Source organism: Pecten maximus, chromosome 18, assembly GCF_902652985.1.
Source record: "Pecten maximus chromosome 18, xPecMax1.1, whole genome shotgun sequence".
Lineage (NCBI taxonomy): Eukaryota > Metazoa > Mollusca > Bivalvia > Pectinida > Pectinidae > Pecten > Pecten maximus.
This window is the reverse complement of record NC_047032.1, coordinates 7286146-7307730: the sequence shown is the minus strand read 5'-3', so window position 1 is coordinate 7307730 and position 21585 is coordinate 7286146. Positions and strand designations below refer to the sequence as shown.

At 37.9% G+C, this 21585-nt stretch overlaps 1 protein-coding gene across 1 annotated transcript in view; it reads left to right on the top strand.

Moving 5' to 3' along the window:
- Positions 1 to 21585, top strand: part of LOC117316399 (rho GTPase-activating protein 18-like) — a 56585-nt gene that overhangs the window by 9055 nt on the left and 25945 nt on the right. Inside the window, exons 2-8 of the mRNA XM_033870945.1 lie at positions 7994 to 8170; positions 15230 to 15292; positions 15751 to 15926; positions 17310 to 17496; positions 18250 to 18404; positions 20161 to 20208; positions 20753 to 20915. Coding sequence (XP_033726836.1) covers positions 8056 to 8170; positions 15230 to 15292; positions 15751 to 15926; positions 17310 to 17496; positions 18250 to 18404; positions 20161 to 20208; positions 20753 to 20915 — 907 coding nt within the window. The 5' untranslated portion in view covers positions 7994 to 8055. The remainder of the gene's footprint in view (positions 1 to 7993; positions 8171 to 15229; positions 15293 to 15750; positions 15927 to 17309; positions 17497 to 18249; positions 18405 to 20160; positions 20209 to 20752; positions 20916 to 21585) is intronic.

Sequence of the window (21585 nt, the reverse complement as noted above, 5' to 3'; positions counted from 1 at the left end):
TAATGTAACTCGCGGGAGCAGGGTTGGTTCATATTTTTAGATGTTTGATACTTTACTTATGAATTGTTGATGTAATATTACTCAGCAGAAGGATATGAAATGAAGATCAACCCCTAAGACACGATGAAGATTTTTTTTATCAAAAACAAAGATAAAGAAAGTCCTTTAAGTTAAAGTGTTTCATTTACCTTGTACACTTTTTTCTTGATCTGGATGATTAAATTGACGAAATTTTATTGAATATGATACATACAATTATACATTATGAAATTATTTGCTATATCTCTCAGATATTTGCTTTCGCTATTTTTAAATAACTTGCACTGAATGCCGTTTTATAATTTGACATTTTACATCTTTTGAAATTATTAAATCGTATTTAGTGTGCCTTAAGATGACTAATCTGTGTACACTCTGGGGAATATAACAGGTTGTACCTGTATCTACCTGGATCTTCACAAAATACTGATGATTCAAAATGTTTAACAGAAATTAAATGTACCTGTCCAGGTGAATATGTACATATACATGTATATTACCTGTAAATTCTTGTGCAGGATTACAATTTATTTCCACAAGGTAATAAGGTAAGCTTCTATCTATAAATAGGAAAACTTGACTGGGATGGATTTTATTTAGTAAACTGGTTTCTGTCCTACAGAGGACTGGATTTATGGACAGATTGAAAACCTGTTTTGAGTCACTGATACATAATCATGTTTAATGTAAACAGAAAATCTGTGACTGGAAGATTACCTAGCTATGCTCCTGAAATTACAGACACTCGTATGTTTCCCTCCCATAGAATATTCACCATATATCTTCTGTTCCTTTAACTTTCTCTAATATCGTCATATTAATATTAACATTCTGTGTATGAGAGCCACGCAGATCAGTTTAGGTATAGTCAGCTGGATATCATTATTATTACTTTGGTTTGTTTTTGTTGAACGTCCTATTAACAGCCAGGGTCATTTAAGGACGTGCCAGGTTTTGGAGGTGGAGGAAAGCCGGAGTACCCAGAGAAAAACCACCGCCCTACAGTCAGTACCTGGCAACTGCCCCATGTAGGTCATTATTATTACAGGAATAGAGTAACATGGGAGTCCCCTTATCAATTTGCAGCATGGACTGCAATGCAGCATATGCTGAAATCATGCTGCTTTTATGCTGGCATCATGCTGCTAATTCCACAGCATGATTGCAGCATGTGCTGTCATCTTTGATTGATATGGAGAGAGAAATGGAAGTAATAAAGTTCACTGTCTTCAACAGGAAAACTGAGCACACATTAGCCAAGTCTGATGATATTAATTCTTCTGTTACCATGGTATCTAAAAACCTCATTACATTGAGAAATTTTGTCGATAATATCTGTATGTGAACATTCATTTAAATAGCTCTAATCATGTCATAGTAGGAATAGGCAGGGAATACCTGAGAATCTATAATGCCGAAAGTATGAAGTTTCAGTGACAAGTATATATATATTGTAGGAGATAGAGCTGCAAAAGAACTTTTTCTTTGATGTAGGTAGATGTAGGTAAAGGTCAAAATGTAGGTCAGAATTGACCTACTTTTGGTAAATGACACACTGTTTCACCAAGGTGAACCCGTATCTCAAGTGTGAAGTTCCAGTGACAGGCCTTTTTATGTAGGTCAAAGGTCAAAATGTAGGTCAGAGTGACCTACTCTTGACGTCACATGTAGCTGTCGGAAGGACAGACAGACACAACATAAAACTCTGCCAACCCACCCCCCCCTCCCCTCCCAACCCACCCACCCACCTACCCTCCCTCAGTTCCCAGTGGGAGACTGAAAACTTTTTGTATTATGCAACACATTCATCAGAATAATGTAGAAGGGATCTTATGTAACAATTAATTTAACAGAAAACACCCCAATGATAAGTGAGTCTATTTTGGTCACCTTGCTGAAAGTTGACCCATCACTCAAACATCTGACATAAAAATGTATATTAAAAGTTTATACATCAACTTAGGAAGTCCATCACACCATGATCAGCTTTACAGATAGTGATCTGCATGGCCGCATACTAATGACATGTCTCCCTGGTCCCAGTTTATTCAAAAAACAATTCACAAATTAAATTGGGGTTAATTTTTCACAACTACAGCAATATATCTTAACAAATTGTAATAATGCACTGAAAATACACGTAACCTCAATAGTTATTTATCAGACACATAAGAATTAAAGAAAACACTTCTGTAGAACCCTGAAAATGTTCACGCAGTTCAAGCTCAAATATGTTATTAAGCTGACAATACTTTACATGTGAAGCCCGACAGGTAGATATTACCTATACAGGCTTACAGGTGAGATTTTACCTGACTATAGATCGAGAACTGTAGGAAGGCGATCACCTGCTACATTTTCACCAACTTATCGACTCATGCTTGTGTATTTGAAGCGTAATATAAAACCATTGTGTTAAATCATTTGAAACAAAAGGTAAAACAGCTTTTTCTGTTTCTTGTAAGCTGATCATAAATTCTTTTATTCTGTTCGGTTCCCATTTATCTGGTTGAGGCAGCTGATGAGAATAGAAGCTTTGTTTCAGGACAACGAACCTATTTTGTAATTTACATGGTTGTATGCCAGTATGGCTTTTTTGTGATCTTTTTTCTTCTTCTTTTTTGTAATTTTTTGTTGAATTTAAGCTCTTTGTTCGATTTAGATACAAAAGCGTTTAAACCCTTAAGTTGCTGACAAGTGTAAATATAATGAAACAGACTAGTACATGACAGATAAGACTAGAGAAATGACACTGTAAATACATGTTTTAGCAGTTTTAGTATATAATCTTATTTTAGCAGTTCTATATTGCTGAAAGCATTCTGCTTAATTATGATAGCACTTATCGCTGTTTTTTGTGTATTGTGAAATCATTGCTCTACTCTGTATTTAGTTATGCAGTACATTTTGAGTGTGACAAGACATGTACCTGTACAGTACTTCAAATGGTATATGTCATTTTACCTGAGTTATTAATAAGTTAAATTGAGGTGAGGTGTATGCAATTGTGCAAATAACCACTGCAAGCTATATAGTTTTAAAGGACCTATTTCACAGTGAGCTGATACAGGAGTACAAGTTTGATAATTTTCAGCATCAGTTCTTAAGTACAAAAGTGGTTGTCAACTGTAACTTACTCTGCGTAACTTAACTTAAGACATACGGGGAGAGGGACCAAGACGTTGTCATGGTCATCTTTACCTATTGTTAACTTTAAGACAGTTACCATGGTAATATTGACACTCCAGTTTGGTTATAATTTGTATGGTGTTACTCCGCTTAACTTAACTTGAATACAGTTGCTATAGTAATATTGACACGCCAGTTTTAAAATTTGTTATAATTTAATTGTCAGCTGTTACTATGCATAACTTAACTTGAATACAGTTGCTATGGAAATATTGAAATATTGACATGCCAGTTATGTTATAATTAATTACTTCACAGTTGCCAACACCTGTTTTTGCATCAAAACAATTACAGTGTAAGAGGATGGCTGTAAAGTTTGTCAATAATTAAGTGATCAACTGATGTACATTTGTATTACAAACCTAGAAAACTCATTGATTTTACCGCAACATTTAAACATATAGGATCTATGATAATTCCACTCAAAAGCATTGTCAGTATGACATTAGCGTTTATTGTATATAAACTTTGGTTGTGTGTCAAATTTGGTTGTGTGTAAACTTGGGTTGTGTGTAAACTTGGGTTGTGTGTAAACTTTTGTTGTATATAAACTTTGGATGTGTGTAAACTTTGGTTGTGTGTAAACTTGGGTTGTGTGTAATATTTGGTTGTGTGTAAACTTTGGATGTGTGTAAACTTTGGTTGTGTAAACTTTGGTTGTGTGTAAACTTTGGATGTGTGTAAACTTTGGTTGTGTGTAAACTTTGGATGTGTGTAAACTTTGGATGTGTGTAAACTTGGGTTGTGTGTAAACTTGGGTTGTGTGTAATATTTGGTTGTGTGTAAACTTTGGATGTGTGTAAACTTTGGTTGTGTGTAAACTTTGGATGTGTGTAAACTTTGGATGTTTGTAAACTTGGGTTGTGTGTAAACTTGGGTTGTGTGTAAACTTTGGTTGTGTGTAATATTTGGTTGTGTGTAAACTTTTGTTGTATATAAACTTTGGATGTGTGTAAACTTTGGTTGTGTGTAAACTTGGGTTGTGTGTAATATTCGGTTGTGTGTAAACTTTTGTTGTATATAAACTTTGGATGTGTGTAAACTTTGGATGTGTGTAAACTTGGGTTGTGTGTAAACTTGGGTTGTGTGTAATATTTGGTTGTGTGTAAACTTTGGTTGTGTGTAAACTTGGGTTGTGTGTAATATTTGGTTGTGTGTAAACTTTGGTTGTGTGTAAACTTTGGTTGTGTGTAAACTTGGGTTGTGTGTAATATTTGGTTGTGTGTAATATTTGGTTGTGTGTAAATTTGAGTTGTGTGTAAACTTTGGTACAAACTTTCATTAGATTTCACATCTGGTGTCATATGTGGATCAACTTGGGTCAAAACTGTACACTTATAGGACTTCAATGTTGGGAAGTTAAATTGTGTTAGTACCCTATAAATGTTTACTGTCAGACAGATTATATCTCAGTCTGTGCTTATGTTTGTATACAAATTGTGTATGTATAACCTCCCACCTTAAGTAAATTGAGGTTATAGTGATGTGTATCTATAATTTAGTAACCTATTGATGAAGTTAGATTGTCATAGCTTACCTAGTCATTAACACTTGTTAGGTAAGAAATATGTTTCTGATTAGTATTCAGGTACTGTCAATAACAGGTACTATATATTAACACCAATGGTTAAAACATGATGGCGGGTGACCTTTTCTGAATTATACATATGATACACCTGCTACATAATCACCTTAACACCGTACATTTGATAATTGACAGTTACATCCTAAGGCATCATTAGGATGTCACACATTGTATAGATGGATATTAATAGTATATTCTATACATTACAGTTAATTAGGAATCTGTCCAAGTACTGTTATGCCATATTTCATTGGACAATATATGTCCATGCCTGGTAATACCGATGTACGTCCACCCACGTACAAATGTAGGTATTTTATTGTAGTTCAGTGATATGCTAATTAACCAACACTCCTTGTCTGTCCAGCAATAACTATTAAACATACACTGTCTATAAACCGATCCATACTTTGAACTCTTACTAACTAATAAATCCAGGTCAACAAGAGTGATTTTAATATTAAGTTGTTTTAACTTGTATGGCAATTGTTGTAAAATAAATATAATTTACTGAGTCCAAGTTAATGTGTTGGGCTGGCTCCCTAGGGTTATTCGAGGATAAATATGGTAACATTACCTGCCCCCACTATACATCCCAGCCCCACCCATAGATAATGAATTTGGGTCTGGATGTTATACCATGGAATAATTCTATCTCTGATATCACACACTGTACTTATGTACACACATACCGTACTACACCTAATCAGCACACCTGGCCATAGATAAGTCCAGCCCCACCTTTTTCAGGAAAAGAGAAAGGATGCGCTAGCTTAAACATTATAGATTTCAAACTCCTTACATCACTAATCTGCGAATATAATCTTTTAATCAGTCTTTTAACCCATGATGTCGTTCATGGTATGTAATTGAAAAAATTCAAAATTGTTATATACAGAACATTTTCCATAAAAATTTCACATGAAAATGATTTCTCTGCAAATTCAAAGGGTTTATTTTAAAATAGACTTCTTTTGTAATTTTTGCAAGTGCACATTGTGATTATTAGGTCAAATACGGTGTGTTCCAAATACAGTGATTATAAACAATCCTAGGTGAATGTCATCGGTTACAGATACTAACAACCATAGTATCTCCTATACTCATATCACACAGATAAAACTCTCGTTTTTGTCAACAAAAATATTGGTAATTTTCTGTCCATTGATGTTGCTGTATATAGCACAAATGGTATGTCAGTGACTAATTATTATTGATTCCAAGATTTGACTCGTTAGTATAGAGAGATGAGTGCCTATCTTCTTGGAGAGGTTGAATTCTGCCTCAGGTGAACTGTGTATTATGGGTTTTAGCCTAGCCTGGATAGGTATATTGAACCTTTTCATCTCTGCCTGACATTTGTTCCAGATTGTTTACTAGTTACATCAGAGAACAAACACTGTTGTTTCAAAAAATGATAAGATAATTAAGATATGTACATGATAGATGCAGGCAAAACATTATATCTGTATCTCCATATCTATAGAATACTGGCTATAAAATTGATCATTACATCATATATGATCACTGGGTTATTCAATTATAAATGCTTATGAATTTAAACAATATAACAATTAAGTCATATTGCTGCTGATTTCAATTAGTTATTCGTAGGTTTAGGTAGACGCACAATTCTCCTACTCAATGGTGGTCCCCGAACTCATTCATTTTCCTGTTTTTGCTTCATCATTCAGTTTCTTCTCTTTGTCTTCCGCATTTTGTTTGATCATTAGATCAAAATGGCAATTGTTCTGGGATTGACAACCTCGTGTAGTGGCGTTAAAATTTCGAAACATATCCGTGACGTGTAGATAAAAATCAATTGTTCTTTTATGTTGAGAAGCCTTGATTTTCAGGCATTTGTGATTATATACATATCTTGGTAACTTTGGCAATAGACGGTATTACCAGAATTATGTATATGATCTCATATAGCCGATACCAATATGTTACAATCTTATACCACGTAAAACGTAGTGTTTATTAATGGAGCCAGGGGACTAACACAGTTTTGATTCAAGCTCGGGCATCTGGTAATATACTAAACCTAGGAGACCAACATATCTAATTTATCGAGCATCTGATAATATACAGTATTTATCCTGTAATAACTCGGGGGACCAACATATCTAATTTGACTCGAGCTCGGGAATCTGATAGTATACCGTATTTATCCTGTAATAAACCTAGGAGACCAAAATATCTAATTTGACTCGAGCTCGGGCATCTGATAATATACCGTATTTATCCTGTAATAACTCGGGGGACCAACATATCTAATTTGACTCGAGCTCGGGAATCTGATAATATACCGTATTTATCCTGTAATAAACCTAGGAGACCAAAATATCTTATTTGACTCGAGCTCGGGCATCTGATAATATACCGTATTTATCCTGTAATAAACCTGGGATACCAACACATCTTATTTGACTCGAGCTCGGGAATCTGATAATATACCATATTTTTCCTGTAATAACTCGAGGGACCAACATATCTAATTTGATTCAAGATTGGGCATCTGAAAATATTACATATTTATCCTGTAATAACTCGGGGGACCAACATATCTAATTTGACTCGAGCTCGGGCATCTTAAAATATACCATATTTATCCTGTGATAAACCTGCGAGACCAACACATCTTATTTGACTCGAGCTCGGGAATCTGATAATATACCGTATTTATCCTGTAATAAACCTAGGAGACCAAAATATATAATTTGACTAGAGCTTGGGCATCTGATAATATACCGTATTTATCCTGTAACAACTAGGGGGACCAACACATCAACTTTGACTGAAAGCAGAAAGCAGGCTTGTTGTAGGAAAATGAAATAACATTTATAAATAGCATTTAAACTCAACTACAAGCCATTACTTATTGCTAGATAAGTATATGTATTTTGTCTAATAGATTTTACACAATATATACAGCATCAGCCATTAGATTGATCAAAGAATTAAGCTGATTTAAGTTTATATAGGCTGCATTCAAACCCAAAACTTAGATTGCACGCTAGCTGTAAGTATTTATTTGTCATAGAAAAAAAATATATATATATATATGAACGGTTAACTCAAGGGCACAGCTGTGATCATAAAAATAATTTACATGTACAGTAACTTTAATTACAATAATCAAAATATTAAAGCATTTATTTTCATTTAATTTCTCAGGCGACGTGACAGAGTTATTTCACCTATAAACACATGGCACAGGATGGTCGCCTTCTGTTACTATGGCAGTGAGTAAGTCTTCACTAGAAGATTACTGGACTGAGTTCCATGAAATAGAGAGCAACAAAGATCCAGATGAAGAAGAGGAAGAAGAGGAACTTCCTAAAACCCCAGATGGTATTGTAATTTATTTCTTACACACATCACATAGTGATGTAGACAGCTGTGAAAGAACAAGACTCACAATTTCTTGGTATTGACACAGTAGGTTGAATCATATTTCTATTGCCATGATAATGACAGTTGTTTCTCATAAAGATAGAAGTATAATAAAGTATGTCCTATAAAGAATGATCTAATTTCTTCATCTTAGATGCACATAAAACAAATTATATATACAGTCGAATCTGTCCAAGCGACCATCTCTATTTAGCGACCCTCTGTTCTAAACGACCATTTCAATTCCTCCCGAGCGTTTTCGCTATATATTTTAAGTCTATTAAGCGACCCTCTCTTTACGCGACCAGCGACCACAATTTTTCGTTCCCGTGATAAAAATAACTCTCCAATAAGCGACCAGAAGTCTCCAAAATGCCTTACATTACCATTTTCGCCTTAATAACACCCAAGTATTTTTACTTTTCGTGCAAAAGGACGGGAGATGAGGCGAAGTGACCGTCTGGAATTATGACGATTTTCAGACGTTTTATATACGATATATCAATTTGAATGCGAAAGATAACAATAAAGGAATGCATAAACAGTTAACTTACTGTTAAATCGTGATTTGTTATCTTTTTGAGACATTAAAACAGATATTTGCCAGTGAAAAAGTCGCCGTTTTTAAAGTAGGAAATGCAGGAACGTAAATAATAATCGGAGCGGAAATCCGGACCAAGATTTCAGGAATTAAAAAAATATATATAAATAATTTGAAAGTAATCTAATTAACCAATGAAATATATTTCTCATGTTAAATCTATGTATTTTGCTATGCTGAAAGAATTTCAAAAAATACATATAGTGATGAAAAATTAGCACAGTAATAATTATTAAAAAAAAATACACAAAAAAAAAAAAAAAATTGTTTTGTTTTATTCAAAGTGGTGGTTCATTTTTAGCTCACCTGGACCGAAGGTCCGGTGAGCTTATGCCATGGTGCAGCGTCCGTCGTCCGTCGTCCGGTGTCCGTCGTCCGTCGTCCGTCCGTCAACATTTGCTTCAAATCGCTACTAGTCAAAAAGTTCTTATTGGATTTTGACCAAATTTGGTCAGAAACATCCTTGGCAGAAGGGAATCAGATTTTGCATAAATGGTGACTCTGACCCCCAAGGGGCCTGAGGGGCGGGGCCCAATAGAGAAAATTGAGGCAATTCCTTTGAATCGCTACTTGTCATAAAGTTATGAATGGATTTGAACCCAATTTGGTCAGAAACATCCTTTGTGGAAGGGGAACAGATTTTGCATAAATGGTGGCTCTGACCCCCAAGGGGCCAAAGGGGCGGGGCCTAATGGGGAAATAGAGGTAATTCCTTCAAATCGCTACTAGTCATAAAGTTATGAATGGATTTGAACCCAATTTGGTCAGAAACATCCTTCAGGGAAGGGGAACAGATTTTGCATAAATGGTTACTCTGACCCCCAAAGGGCCAAAGGGGCGGGGCCTAATGGGGAATAAGGGAATTCCTTCAAATCGCTACTAGTCATAAAGTTATGAATGGATTTGAACCCAATTTGGTAAGAAACATTCTTGGGGGAAGGGGAACAGATTTTGCATAAATGGTGACTCTGACCCCCAAGGGGCCTGAAGGGCGGGGCCCAATAATGGAAATTGAGGCAATTCCTTTAAATCGCTACTAGTCATAAAGTTATGAATGGATTTGAACCCAATTTGGTCAGAAACATCCTTTGGGGATCGGGAATAGATTTTGCATAAATGGTGACTCTGACCCCCAAGGGGCCAAAGGGGCGGGGCCTAATGGGGAAATAGAGGTAATTCCTTCAAATCACTACGTGTCATAAAGTTATGAATGGATTTGAACCCAATTTAGTCAGAAGCATTCTTGGGGGAAGGGGAACAGATTTTGCATAAATGGTGACTTTGACCCCCAAGGGGCCAAAGGGGCGGGGCCCCATATGGGAAATAGAGGTAATTCCTTTAAATCGCTACTTGTCATAAAGTTATGAATGGATTTGAACCCAATTTAGTAAGAAACATCCTTTGGGGAAGGGGAACAGATTTTGCATAAATGGTGACTCTGACCCCTAAGGGGCCAAAGGGGCGGGGCCTAATGGGGAAATAGAGGTAATTCCTTCAAATCGCTACTAGTCATAAAGGTATGAATGGATTTGAACCCAATTTGGTCAGAAACATTCTTATGTGAAGGGGAACAGATTTTGCTTAAATGGTTACTCTGACCCCCAAGGGACCAAAGGGGCGGGGCCTAATGGGGAAACAGAGGTAATATCTTTAAATCGCTACTAGTCATAAAGTTATGAAAGGATTTGAACCGAATTTGGTCAAAAACATCATTGGGGGAAGGGGAACAGATTTTGCATAAATGGTGACTCCTGACCTGAGGGGCCAAAGAGGGGCATGGCCCCATATGGGAAATAGAGGTTATTCCTTTAAATCGCTACTAGTCATAAAGTTATGAATGGTTTTTAACACAATTTAGTAAGAAACATCCTTTGGGAAAGGGGAACAGATTTTGCATAAATGGTGACTCTGACCCCCAAGGGGCCAAAGGGGCGGGGCCTAATGGGGAAATAGAGGTAATTCCTTCAAATCGCTACTAGTCATAAAATTATGAATGGATTTATACCCAAATTGGTCAGAAACATTCTTATGTGAAGGGGAACAGATTTTGCATAAATGGTGACTCTGACGTAATTCCTTTAAATCACTACTAGTCATAAATTTATGAATGGATTTGAACCCAATTTAGTAAGAAACATTCTTTGGGGAAGGGGAACAGATTTTGCATAAATGGTGACTCTGACCCCCAAGGGGCCAAAGGGCGGGGCCTAATGGGGAAATAAAGGTAATTCCTTAAAATCGCTACTAGTCATAAAGTTATGAATGGATTTGAACCCAATTTGGTAAGAAACATTCTTGCGGGAAGGGGAACAGATTTTGCATAAATGGTGACTCTGACCCCCGAGGGGTAAAAGGGTCCCATATGGGAAATAGAGGTAATTCCTTTAAATCACTACTAGTCATAAAGTTATAAATGCATGTTGTAAACTCAGAGAGTCTGGACTTCATTATTTCTTTAAAGCAGTTGGGATCCCCACGCTATAACCATAAATAGCATTGTTTGAGGTTAACAAACAAAAGGAATTGAACATGAACATTATTTTGACATTTGGTCAAATCCAACCAGGTGAGCGATACAGGCCCCATGGGCCTCTTGTTCATATATATTATAAATCATTATTGCCAATTTATAAAGCAAATAAAAAGCTTATGAACATTTATTAAATTTAAGATACCATCTCTATTAAGAGACCACTCTCCATTAAGAGACCGTTTTCAACTTCCCTTGAGTGGTCGCTTAATACAGATTCGACTGTATATAGTTAGTGTCACATTAGAAATGTATGCAAATGAGTTGTTCATGTCTGATGTTGCATCACCTTATTATTCCCTGTATGACATTGTAATGATCCCCCTGTATGACAATGTAATGAGCCCCCTATTTGACAATGTAATGAGCCCCCTGTATGACATTGTAATGAGCCCCCTGTATGACATTGTAATGATCCCCCTGTATGACAATGTAATGTAACCCTGTATGACATTGTAATGAGCCCCCTGTATGACAATGTAATGAGCCCCCTGTATGACAATGTAATGATCCCCCTGTATGACAATGTAATGTAACCCTGTATGACATTGTAATGAGCCCCCTGTATGACAATGTAATGAGCCCCCTGTATGACAATGTAATGATCCCCCTGTATGACAATGTAATGTAACCCTGTATGACATTGTAATGAGCCCCCTATTTGACAATGTAATGAGCCCCCTGTATGACAATGTAATGAGCCCCTGTATGACAATGTAATGAGCCCCCTATTTGACAATGTAATGAGCCCCCTGTATGACAATGTAATGAGCCCCCTGTATGACAATGTAATGATCCCCCTGTATGACAATGTAATGTACCCCTGTATGACATTGTAATGAGCCCCCTGTATGACATTGTAATGATCCCCCTGTATGACAATGTAATGTAACCCTGTATGACATTGTAATGATCCCCCTGTATGACAATGTAATGAGCCCCCTGTATGACAATGTAATGAGCCCCTGTATGACATTGTAATGATCCCCCTGTATGACAATGTAATGAGCCCCCTGTATGACAATGTAATGATCCCCCTGTATGACAATGTAATGTACCCCTCTGTATGACAATATAATGATCCCCCTGTATGACAATGTAATGTACCCCTCTGTATGACAATGTAATGATCCCCCTGTATGACAATGTTATTAGCTCCTGTATGACAATGTAATGAGCCCCCTGTATGACAATGTAATGAGCCCCCTATTTGACAATGTAATGAGCCCCCTGTATGACAATGTAATGAGCCCCCTGTATGACAATGTAATGTAACCATGTATGACATTGTAATGAGCCCCCTGTATGACAATGTAATGAGCCCCCTGTATGACAATGTAATGAGCCCCCTGTACGACAATGTAATGAGCCCTCTGTATGACATTGTAATGTACCCCTGTATGACAATGTAATGTAACCCTGTATGACATTGTAATGAGCCCCCTGTATGACAATGTAATGTAACCCTGTATGACATTGTAATGAGCCCCCTGTATGACAATGTAATGAGCCCCTGTATGACAATGTAATGAGCCCCCTGTATGACAATATAATGAGCCCCTGTATGACATTGTAATGATCCCTCTGTATGACAATGTAATGATCCCCCTGTATGACAATGTTATTAGCTCCTGTTTGACAATGTAATGAGCCCCCTGTATGACAATGTAATGAGCCCCTGTATGACAATGTAATGAGCCCCCTATTTGACAATGTAATGAGCCCCCTGTATGACAATGTAATGAGCCCCCTGTATGACAATGTAATGAGCCCCCTGTATGACAATGTAATGTAACCCTGTATGACATTGTAATGAGCCCCCTGTATGACAATGTAATGAGCCCCTGTATGACAATGTAATGAGCCCCCTGTATGACAATGTAATGAGCCCCTGTATGACAATATAATGAGCCCCTGTATGACATTGTAATGATCCCCCTGTATGACAATGTAATGTACCCCTCTGTATGACAATGTAATGATCCCCCTGTATGACAATGTTATTAGCTCCTGTTTGACAATGTAATGAGCCCCCTGTATGACAATGTAATGAGCCCCTGTATGACAATGTAATGAGCCCCCTATTTGACAATGTAATGAGCCCCCTGTATGACAATGTAATGAGCCCCCTGTATGACAATGTAATGAGCCCCCTGTATGACAATGTAATGAGCCCCCTGTTTGACAATGTAATGAGCCCCCTGTATGACAATGTAATGAGCCCCTGTATGACAATATAATGAGCCCCCTGTATGACAATGTAATGAGCCCCTGTATGACAATGTAATGAGCCCCCTGTATAACAATGTAATGAGCCCCCTGTATGACAATGTAATGTAACCCTGTATGACATTGTAATGAGCCCCCTGTATGACAATGTAATGAGCCCCTGTATGACAATGTAATGTAACCCTGTATGACATTGTAATGAGCCCCCTGTATGACAATGTAATGAGCCCCCTGTATGACAATGTAATGTAACCCTGTATGACATTGTAATGAGCCCCCTGTATGACAATGTAATGAGCCCCCTGTATGACAATGTAATGAGCCCCCTGTATGACAATGTAACGAACCCCTGTACGACAATGTAATGGAGCCCCCTGTATGACACTGTAATGTACCCCTGTATGACATTGTAACGAGCCCCCTGTATGACAATGTAACGAGCCCCCTGTATGACAATGTAATGAGCCCCCTGTATGACAATGTAACGAGCCCCCTGTATAACAATGTAATGAGCCCCCTGTATGACAATGTAATGTAACCCTGTATGACATTGTAATGAGCCCCCTGTATGACAATGTAACGAGCCCCCTGTATGACATTGTAATGAGCCCCCTGTATGACAATGTAACGAGCCCCCTGTATGACAATGTAACGAGCCCCTGTATGACAATGTAATGAGCCCCCTGTATGACAATGTAATGAGCCCCCTGTATGACAATGTAATGAGCCCCCTGTATGACAATGTAATGGGCCCCCTGTATGACAATGTAACGAGCCCCCTGTATGACATTGTAATGAGCCTCCTGTATGACAATGTAATGAGCCCTCTGTATGACAATGTAATGAGCCCTCTGTATGACAATGTAATGAGCCCCTGTATGACAATGTTATTAGCTCCTGTATGACAATGTAATGAGCCCCCTGTATGACAATGTAATGAGCCCCCTGTATGACAATGTAAAGTAACCCTGTATGACAATGTAATGAGCCCCCTGTATGACATTGTAATGTAACCCTGTATGACATTGTAATGAGCCTCCTGTATGACAATGTAATGAGCCCCCTTTATGACAATGTAATGAGCCCCCTGTATGACAATGTAATGAGCCCCCTGTATGACAATGTAATGAGCCCCCTGTATGACAATGTAATGAGCCCCCTGTATGACAATGTAATGAGCCTCCTGTATGACAATGTAATGAGCCCCCTGTATGACAATGTAATGAGCCCCCTGTATGACAATGTAATGAGCCCCCTGTATGACATTGTAATGAACCCCTGTATGACAATGTAATGAGCCCCTGTATGACAATGTAATGAGCCCCTGTATGACATTGTAATTAGCCCCTGTATGATAATGTAATGAGTCCTTGTATGACATTGTAATGAATCCCGTGTATGACAATGTAATGAACCCCCTGTATGATAATATAATGAACCCCCTGTATGACAATGTAATGAGCCCCCTGTATGACAATGTAACGAACCCCCTGTATGACAATGTAATGAATCCCATGAATGACAATGTAATGAATCCCGTGTACGACAATGTGATGAATCCCCTGAATGTAATGAATCCAATAGCTGTATGACAATGTATTTACTGTAAAGTGTTGTTTTTCCATGATCAACATTGTTAAGTTTTTGATTGACACAGGGGAACAGGAAGCTAGGTGGCTGAAGGAGGTCGGATTGGACGCCGTTGTCAATCGGATCAAAGGTATGCTGCTCTCTGATTATTTTCAAGGACAATTATCCAATTTGCAATGACATCATGAGGTCATGATGAACTTGACTTTAATATAAATGTAAACTCTATTCATTTCATAACAATTGCAACAGAAGGTGTTTCAACACTTCTTATCGCTCTTGTTGGCCCTTGGATGTGCTATAGGGATCTTAGTATGGGAGGAAACAGGAGTACCTGGGAAAAACCCCGGTGGTCAGGCAGGTGACAGGGTCCACAAATCTGTTCACGTCTGATTGGGGAATCAAACCCCGGTGACTAGGTGAAAGTGAAGTGTGTTACCATTTTACCACCAATCCGGGGCCAGCCAAAAGGAATTAGATACCAACTTGACTTTGATCAATGGGTAGCATAGCTTAATTCCACGTTAAAAGTTAAGGTATTCTTGTAAATAATTGGAATTTAATGATTTAAATTTTCAACCAACACAGATGGACACGGACTGACAGATGATGAGATGGATGCTGTCACAGCGACCTTGACCTCCAGCCAGGCTGCTGTTGTGAAGCGTCGCGTCGACACTCTTAGTACTACCATGCGTAAGCGACAAAAGCAGAACAAAACTGATGTGCGGGATATATTTCCTGCCCAGGAAACGGTCAATGGGGTAAATATATAAGATCATTAGTGGTAAACTTGAAGATTAACAGTCAATGTGGTAAGTACACAATCATTAATGGTATACTGGTCAATTGACAGTCAATGTGGTAAGTACATGATCATTAGTGGTATACTGGACAATTAACAGTCTATGTGGTAAATACACGATCGTTAGTGGTATACTGGACAATTAACAGTCTATGTGGTAAATACACGATCATTAGTGGTAATACTGGACAATTAACAGTCTATGTGGTAAATACACGATCATTAGTGGTAATACTGGACAATTAACAGTCTATGTGGTAAATACACGATCATTAGTGGTAATACTGGACAATTAACAGTCTATGTGGTAAATACACGATCATTAGTGGTAATACTGGACAATTAACAGTCAATGTGGTAAATACACGATCATTAGTGGTAATACTGGACAATTAACAGTCTATGTGGTAAATACACGATCATTAGTGGTAATACTGGACAATTAACAGTCTATGTGGTAAATACACGATCATTAGTGGTAATACTGGACAATTAACAGTCTATGTGGTAAATACACGATCATTAGTGGTAATACTGGACAATTAACAGTCAATGTGGTAAATACACGATCGTTAGTGGTATACTGGACAATTAACAGTCTATGTGGTAAATACACGATCATTAGTGGTAATACTGGACAATTAACAGTCTATGTGGTAAATACACGATCATTAGTGGTAATACTGGACAATTAACAGTCTATGTGGTAAATACACGATCATTAGTGGTAATACTGGACCATTTTTATTTTCAGAACATATTACCTCTGTTTTTTTCTCATTTTTTTGTTAATTCCTGAATAATGGGTCAAGATTCCTCTTTGAATGTTAGTCACACATATCATGCTTATTTTGAGAAACAGTGATCATTATACAGACACAAAAATCTTTCCTTTGTCTAATTAGTACATTTAGTCAAGTATTACAGTAAATTTATTCTTTTTAACATTATTTCATACTTTGGCTGCAATTTCCATTATTTTTATTAGCTTTAATTAAGAGTCTTTAAAGTGTTAACAAGGTGAAAGTCTCAGATTGCCACCACCAGCGGGTCTACTTTTCCCATCTTTACAATTTGAGTTACAAACATGAAAAACAAAGATATTTCAACTTAACTAAATGTATATTTCAATATATCTTAACATGCTAATACACTACCGTCATTCTGGTAAATTTCTAATCACACAGAAATCAGGAAACCAAACATGAATATCATGTTGGAGATAGCAATATATTTTCAACTTGCCCAAACTCAAATTTTGGTTGCCCGAGACATCGGGAAGTGGATTTTTATACCTCTGCAGTATCTTGTAAAGAGCTGTACTTACTTGGTCTTTATTCAGAACTTGTATGGTAGTCCAGGATCGTTCCATCGACTATCAGGCAGACCTTTTGGAGATGGGCAGACAACTTCTGACCAGGTGATTCTGAGACATGGCAGTAAGACCAAGGAGAGGTCATTCATGAGAAAGGGAGGTTATTCCATGTCGGGAAGGAGGACAGATGAGGCTGCTAGCCCTGATCCGATAGGTACATATATAGTCAACACTACAACAACAGCATTGGAAATATTGTACTTTTTTAGTCACACCTGTCTTATAAAGGCCACTTAGGGAGGACTTCAGTGACATTGAAGGCAGTTGTCCTTTGTATAGAGGTTCATATATAGTAAAACCTGTCTAAAAAGGCCAGACAAATTGTCTCCTCCCTTGATTGGCCTTCATAGTGAGGCCAATCAAGGGAGGAGAGAAAAGTTGCCTTTATATAGAGGTGACCTTTATGAAGAGGTTCAAATACAATTAATCAAGTTACAATTGGACCGGAAACACAGATAGTGTTGACCGGGCCTCGAACTCACGATCTACGGCACCCAATTGCCTAGCCAGAAATACCTGCAGCTTATACCGCTGCGCCACATCGCATTAATGATACACATATTTTATGCAGACTTTGATAAACATCCACTGGTATTTACTATGTATTAGTCCCCTATAGGGAAACAGAGGGCACTAATATAGGTTCCTTCTCTGTCAGTCTTACAGGGTATTTGGGTCAAGGTCAAAGTCACTGTTACTCAGACTTTCTCCTATAACCTAACATTGAAACAACAAAAGCTACAATATCTTCTGTCAAAAACCAGTATTTAATCAAGTAATTTTGACAATTAATGAAGCTAAGTATTGTAACAATATAGCCAGGTGGCCATATTTTGAGAAAGACTGACGAAGAAGATCTGTAATTATAGATAATATGGAAGGCTGATTTTTTTGTTTTCATGCACAGGTATAGAAATGTTGAGTGTGCACCCGAAGGGATCCTACCACCACCCTGTAGAGGAGAGGCTGCCAAGTAGGGGCTCTGGCCTACCTCCAATATCTGATCATGAGGATATCATGTTTGAACTAAAACACGATGAGCCTAATCAGGGCAAGCATAAGGTATTCTTATTAGTGTGTACAGAGTCAGGGCTAACATGGTGGGAGAGTGTATTAATATGTACAGAGTCAGGGCTAATATGGTGGGAGAGAGTACAGCTAACATAGTGGGAGAGTGTATTAATATGTACAGAGTCAGGGCTAACATAGTGGGAGAGTGTATTAATATGTACAGAGTCAGGGCTAACATAGTGGGAGAGTGTATTAATGTGTACAGAGTCAGGGCTAACATAGTGGGAGAGTGTATTAATATGTACAGAGTCAGGGCTAACATAGTGGGAGAGTGTATTAATATGTACAGAGTCAGGGCTAACCTAATGGGAGAGTGTATTAATGTGTACAGAGTCAGGGCTAACATAGTGGGAGAGTGTATTAATATGTACAGAGTCAGGGCTAACATAGTGGGAGAGTGTATTAATATGTACAGAGTCAGGGCTAACACAGTGGGAGAGTGTATTAATATGTACAGAGTCAGGGCTAACACAGTGGGAGAGTGTATTAATATGTACAGAGTCAGGGCTAACCTAGTGGGAGAGTGTATTAATATGTACAGAGTCAGGGCTAACATGGTGGGAGAGTGTATTAATGTGTACAGAGTCAGGGCTAACACAGTGGGAGAGTGTATTAATATGTACAGAGTCAGGGCTAACATAGTGGGAGAGTGTATTAATGTGTACAGAGTCAGGGCTAACATAGTGGGAGAGTGTATTAATATGTACAGAGTCAGGGCTAACATAGTGGGAGAGTGTATTAATATGTACAGAGTCAGGGCTAACCTAGTGGGAGAGTGTATTAATATGTACAGAGTCAGGGCTAACATAGTGGGAGAGTGTATTAATATGTACAGAGTCAGGGCTAACATAGTGGGAGAGTGTATTAATGTGTACAGAGTCAGGGCTAACATGGTGGGAGAGTGTATTAATGTGTACAGAGTCAGGGCTAACATAGTGGGAGAGTGTATTAATATGTACAGAGTCAGGGCTAACATAGTGGGAGAGTGTATTAATATGTACAGAGTCAGGGCTAACATGGTGGGAGAATGTATTAATGTGTACAGAGTCAGGGCTAACATGGTGGGAGAGTGTATTAATGTGTACAGAGTCAGGGCTAACATAGTGGGAGAGTGTATTAATATGTACAGAGTCAGGGCTAACATAGTGGGAAAGTGTATTAATATGTACAGAGTCAGGGCTAACATAGTGGGAGAGTGTATTAATGTGTACAGAGTCAGGGCTAACATGGTGGGAGAGTGTATTAATGTGTACAGAGTCAGGGCTAACATGGTGGGAGAGTGTATTAATGTGTACAGAGTCAGGGCTAACATAGTGGGAGAATGTATTAAATATATATACAGAGTCAGGGCTAACATGGGGGGAGAGTGTATTAATATGTACAGTATCAGGGACCGTGTTAAAACATTAATTGCCATGTTATAAACTTACTCATGTCTGTATATCTCCCCTAAAAAAATCCAATAACTATTATTTCATTTTCCTGCTAATGATGACTTGGACTCATGATATACAAGTATATGTTGGCCCTTGGACTCATTATTTGATAGATGTGGTAGTGTAAATGTACATGTTAGGTAGCTAACACATCAAGTTAAGAAGTAATGATATGATAATGTTTATCTCTTATGATACAGTAAATAAGAAGTCGAATTTTAAAATTAAGTCACTATTTTGCCTTAAAGGAATGTACATGTATTGTCAACAATTTCATAAAAACTTTTTCAGTAATTCCTTTTCTTTTCTAGCTTGGCTTCCAACTTGGACCACATCAAAAGATGGGAGATAATTTACCAGTAAGTTTTTCATGTTTAACTGTATATTTGTACACACACAAAAACCTGTAAAAACATCTTTTTTTGTCAAAGATTGAAACCCTTAGGTTCCTCAAAACTCCCTGATTGGACTTTGATCACATTGAAAGTTAAGTTAATTCCACAACAAATAAGCTGAGTGAAAAATAACATGGTTGTCTTTCCTTAGTGTCAATGACTTCAACATGTTCAAAATGTACTGTTCTAGTTTGGTTTTTATTTTTTTTATTTTATTTTTTTTCAGAAATATAGCCACTTAAGAATTTTAAGCTTTTCATGAAAATTATGAATGACCAAAATTTGAGAGTCTTGCCTTAGTCATGTAAAAAATCTTTTAAAAAAGTTTTCAGGAAAAAATAAAATGTGAAACATCTTGTTCTGAATACTAATTAAGTAAGTAAACCTATCAAAACTAATTACAATGAAAATTCCTAAGTACTTGGTTTACGGTGGAGGCATTCAATTACAGTATATGTTGCTTTGACATATCTATAGCTAATGGTTGGTCTTATGATTTTGTTTGCAGAATTTCACACTGGTACAAGATAAGCTGGGTGTGACCCAGATGAGTGACCTCAGCACCAGTGATATGTCTCAGATACGATCCCTGGCTCTCCTAGAACTTACCTCTATGTTTGATAATCATAATATCACCTACAGACACAGAAAGGCAAAGAAACGGGTGAAAGGTAGGTACTGTCTCACTCTGGGGTGAAAGGTAGGGTACTGTCTCACTCTGGGGTGAAAGGTAGATACTGTCTAACTCTGGGGTGAAAGGAAGGTACTGTCTCACTCTGGGGTGAAAGGTAGGTACTGTCTCACTCTGGGGTGAAAGGTAGGGTACTGTCTCACTCTGGGGTGAAAGGTAGGTACTGTCTCACTCTCGGGTGAAAGGTAGGTACTGTCTAACTCTGGGGTGAAAGGAAGGTACTGCCTCACTCTGGGGTGAAAGGTAGGTATTGTCTCACTCTGGGGTGAAAGGTAGGTACTGTCTCACTCAGGGGTGAAAGGTAGGTACTGTCTCACTCTGGGGTGAAAGGTAGGTACTGTCCAACTCTGGGGTGAAAGATAGGGTACTGTCTCACTCAGGGGTGAAAGGTAGGTACTGTCTCACTGGGGTGAAAGGTAGGTACTGTCTCACTCTGGGGTGAAAGGTAGGTACTGTCTCACTGGGGTGAAAGGTAGGTACTGTCTCACTCTGGGGTGAAAGGTAGGTACTGTCTCACTCTGGGGTGAATGGTAGGTACTGTCTCACTCAGGGGTGAAAGGTAGGTACTGTCTCACTCTGGGGTGAAAGGTAGGTACTGTCTCACTCAGGGGTGAAAGGTAGGTATTGTGTCACTCGGGTGAAAAGTAGAT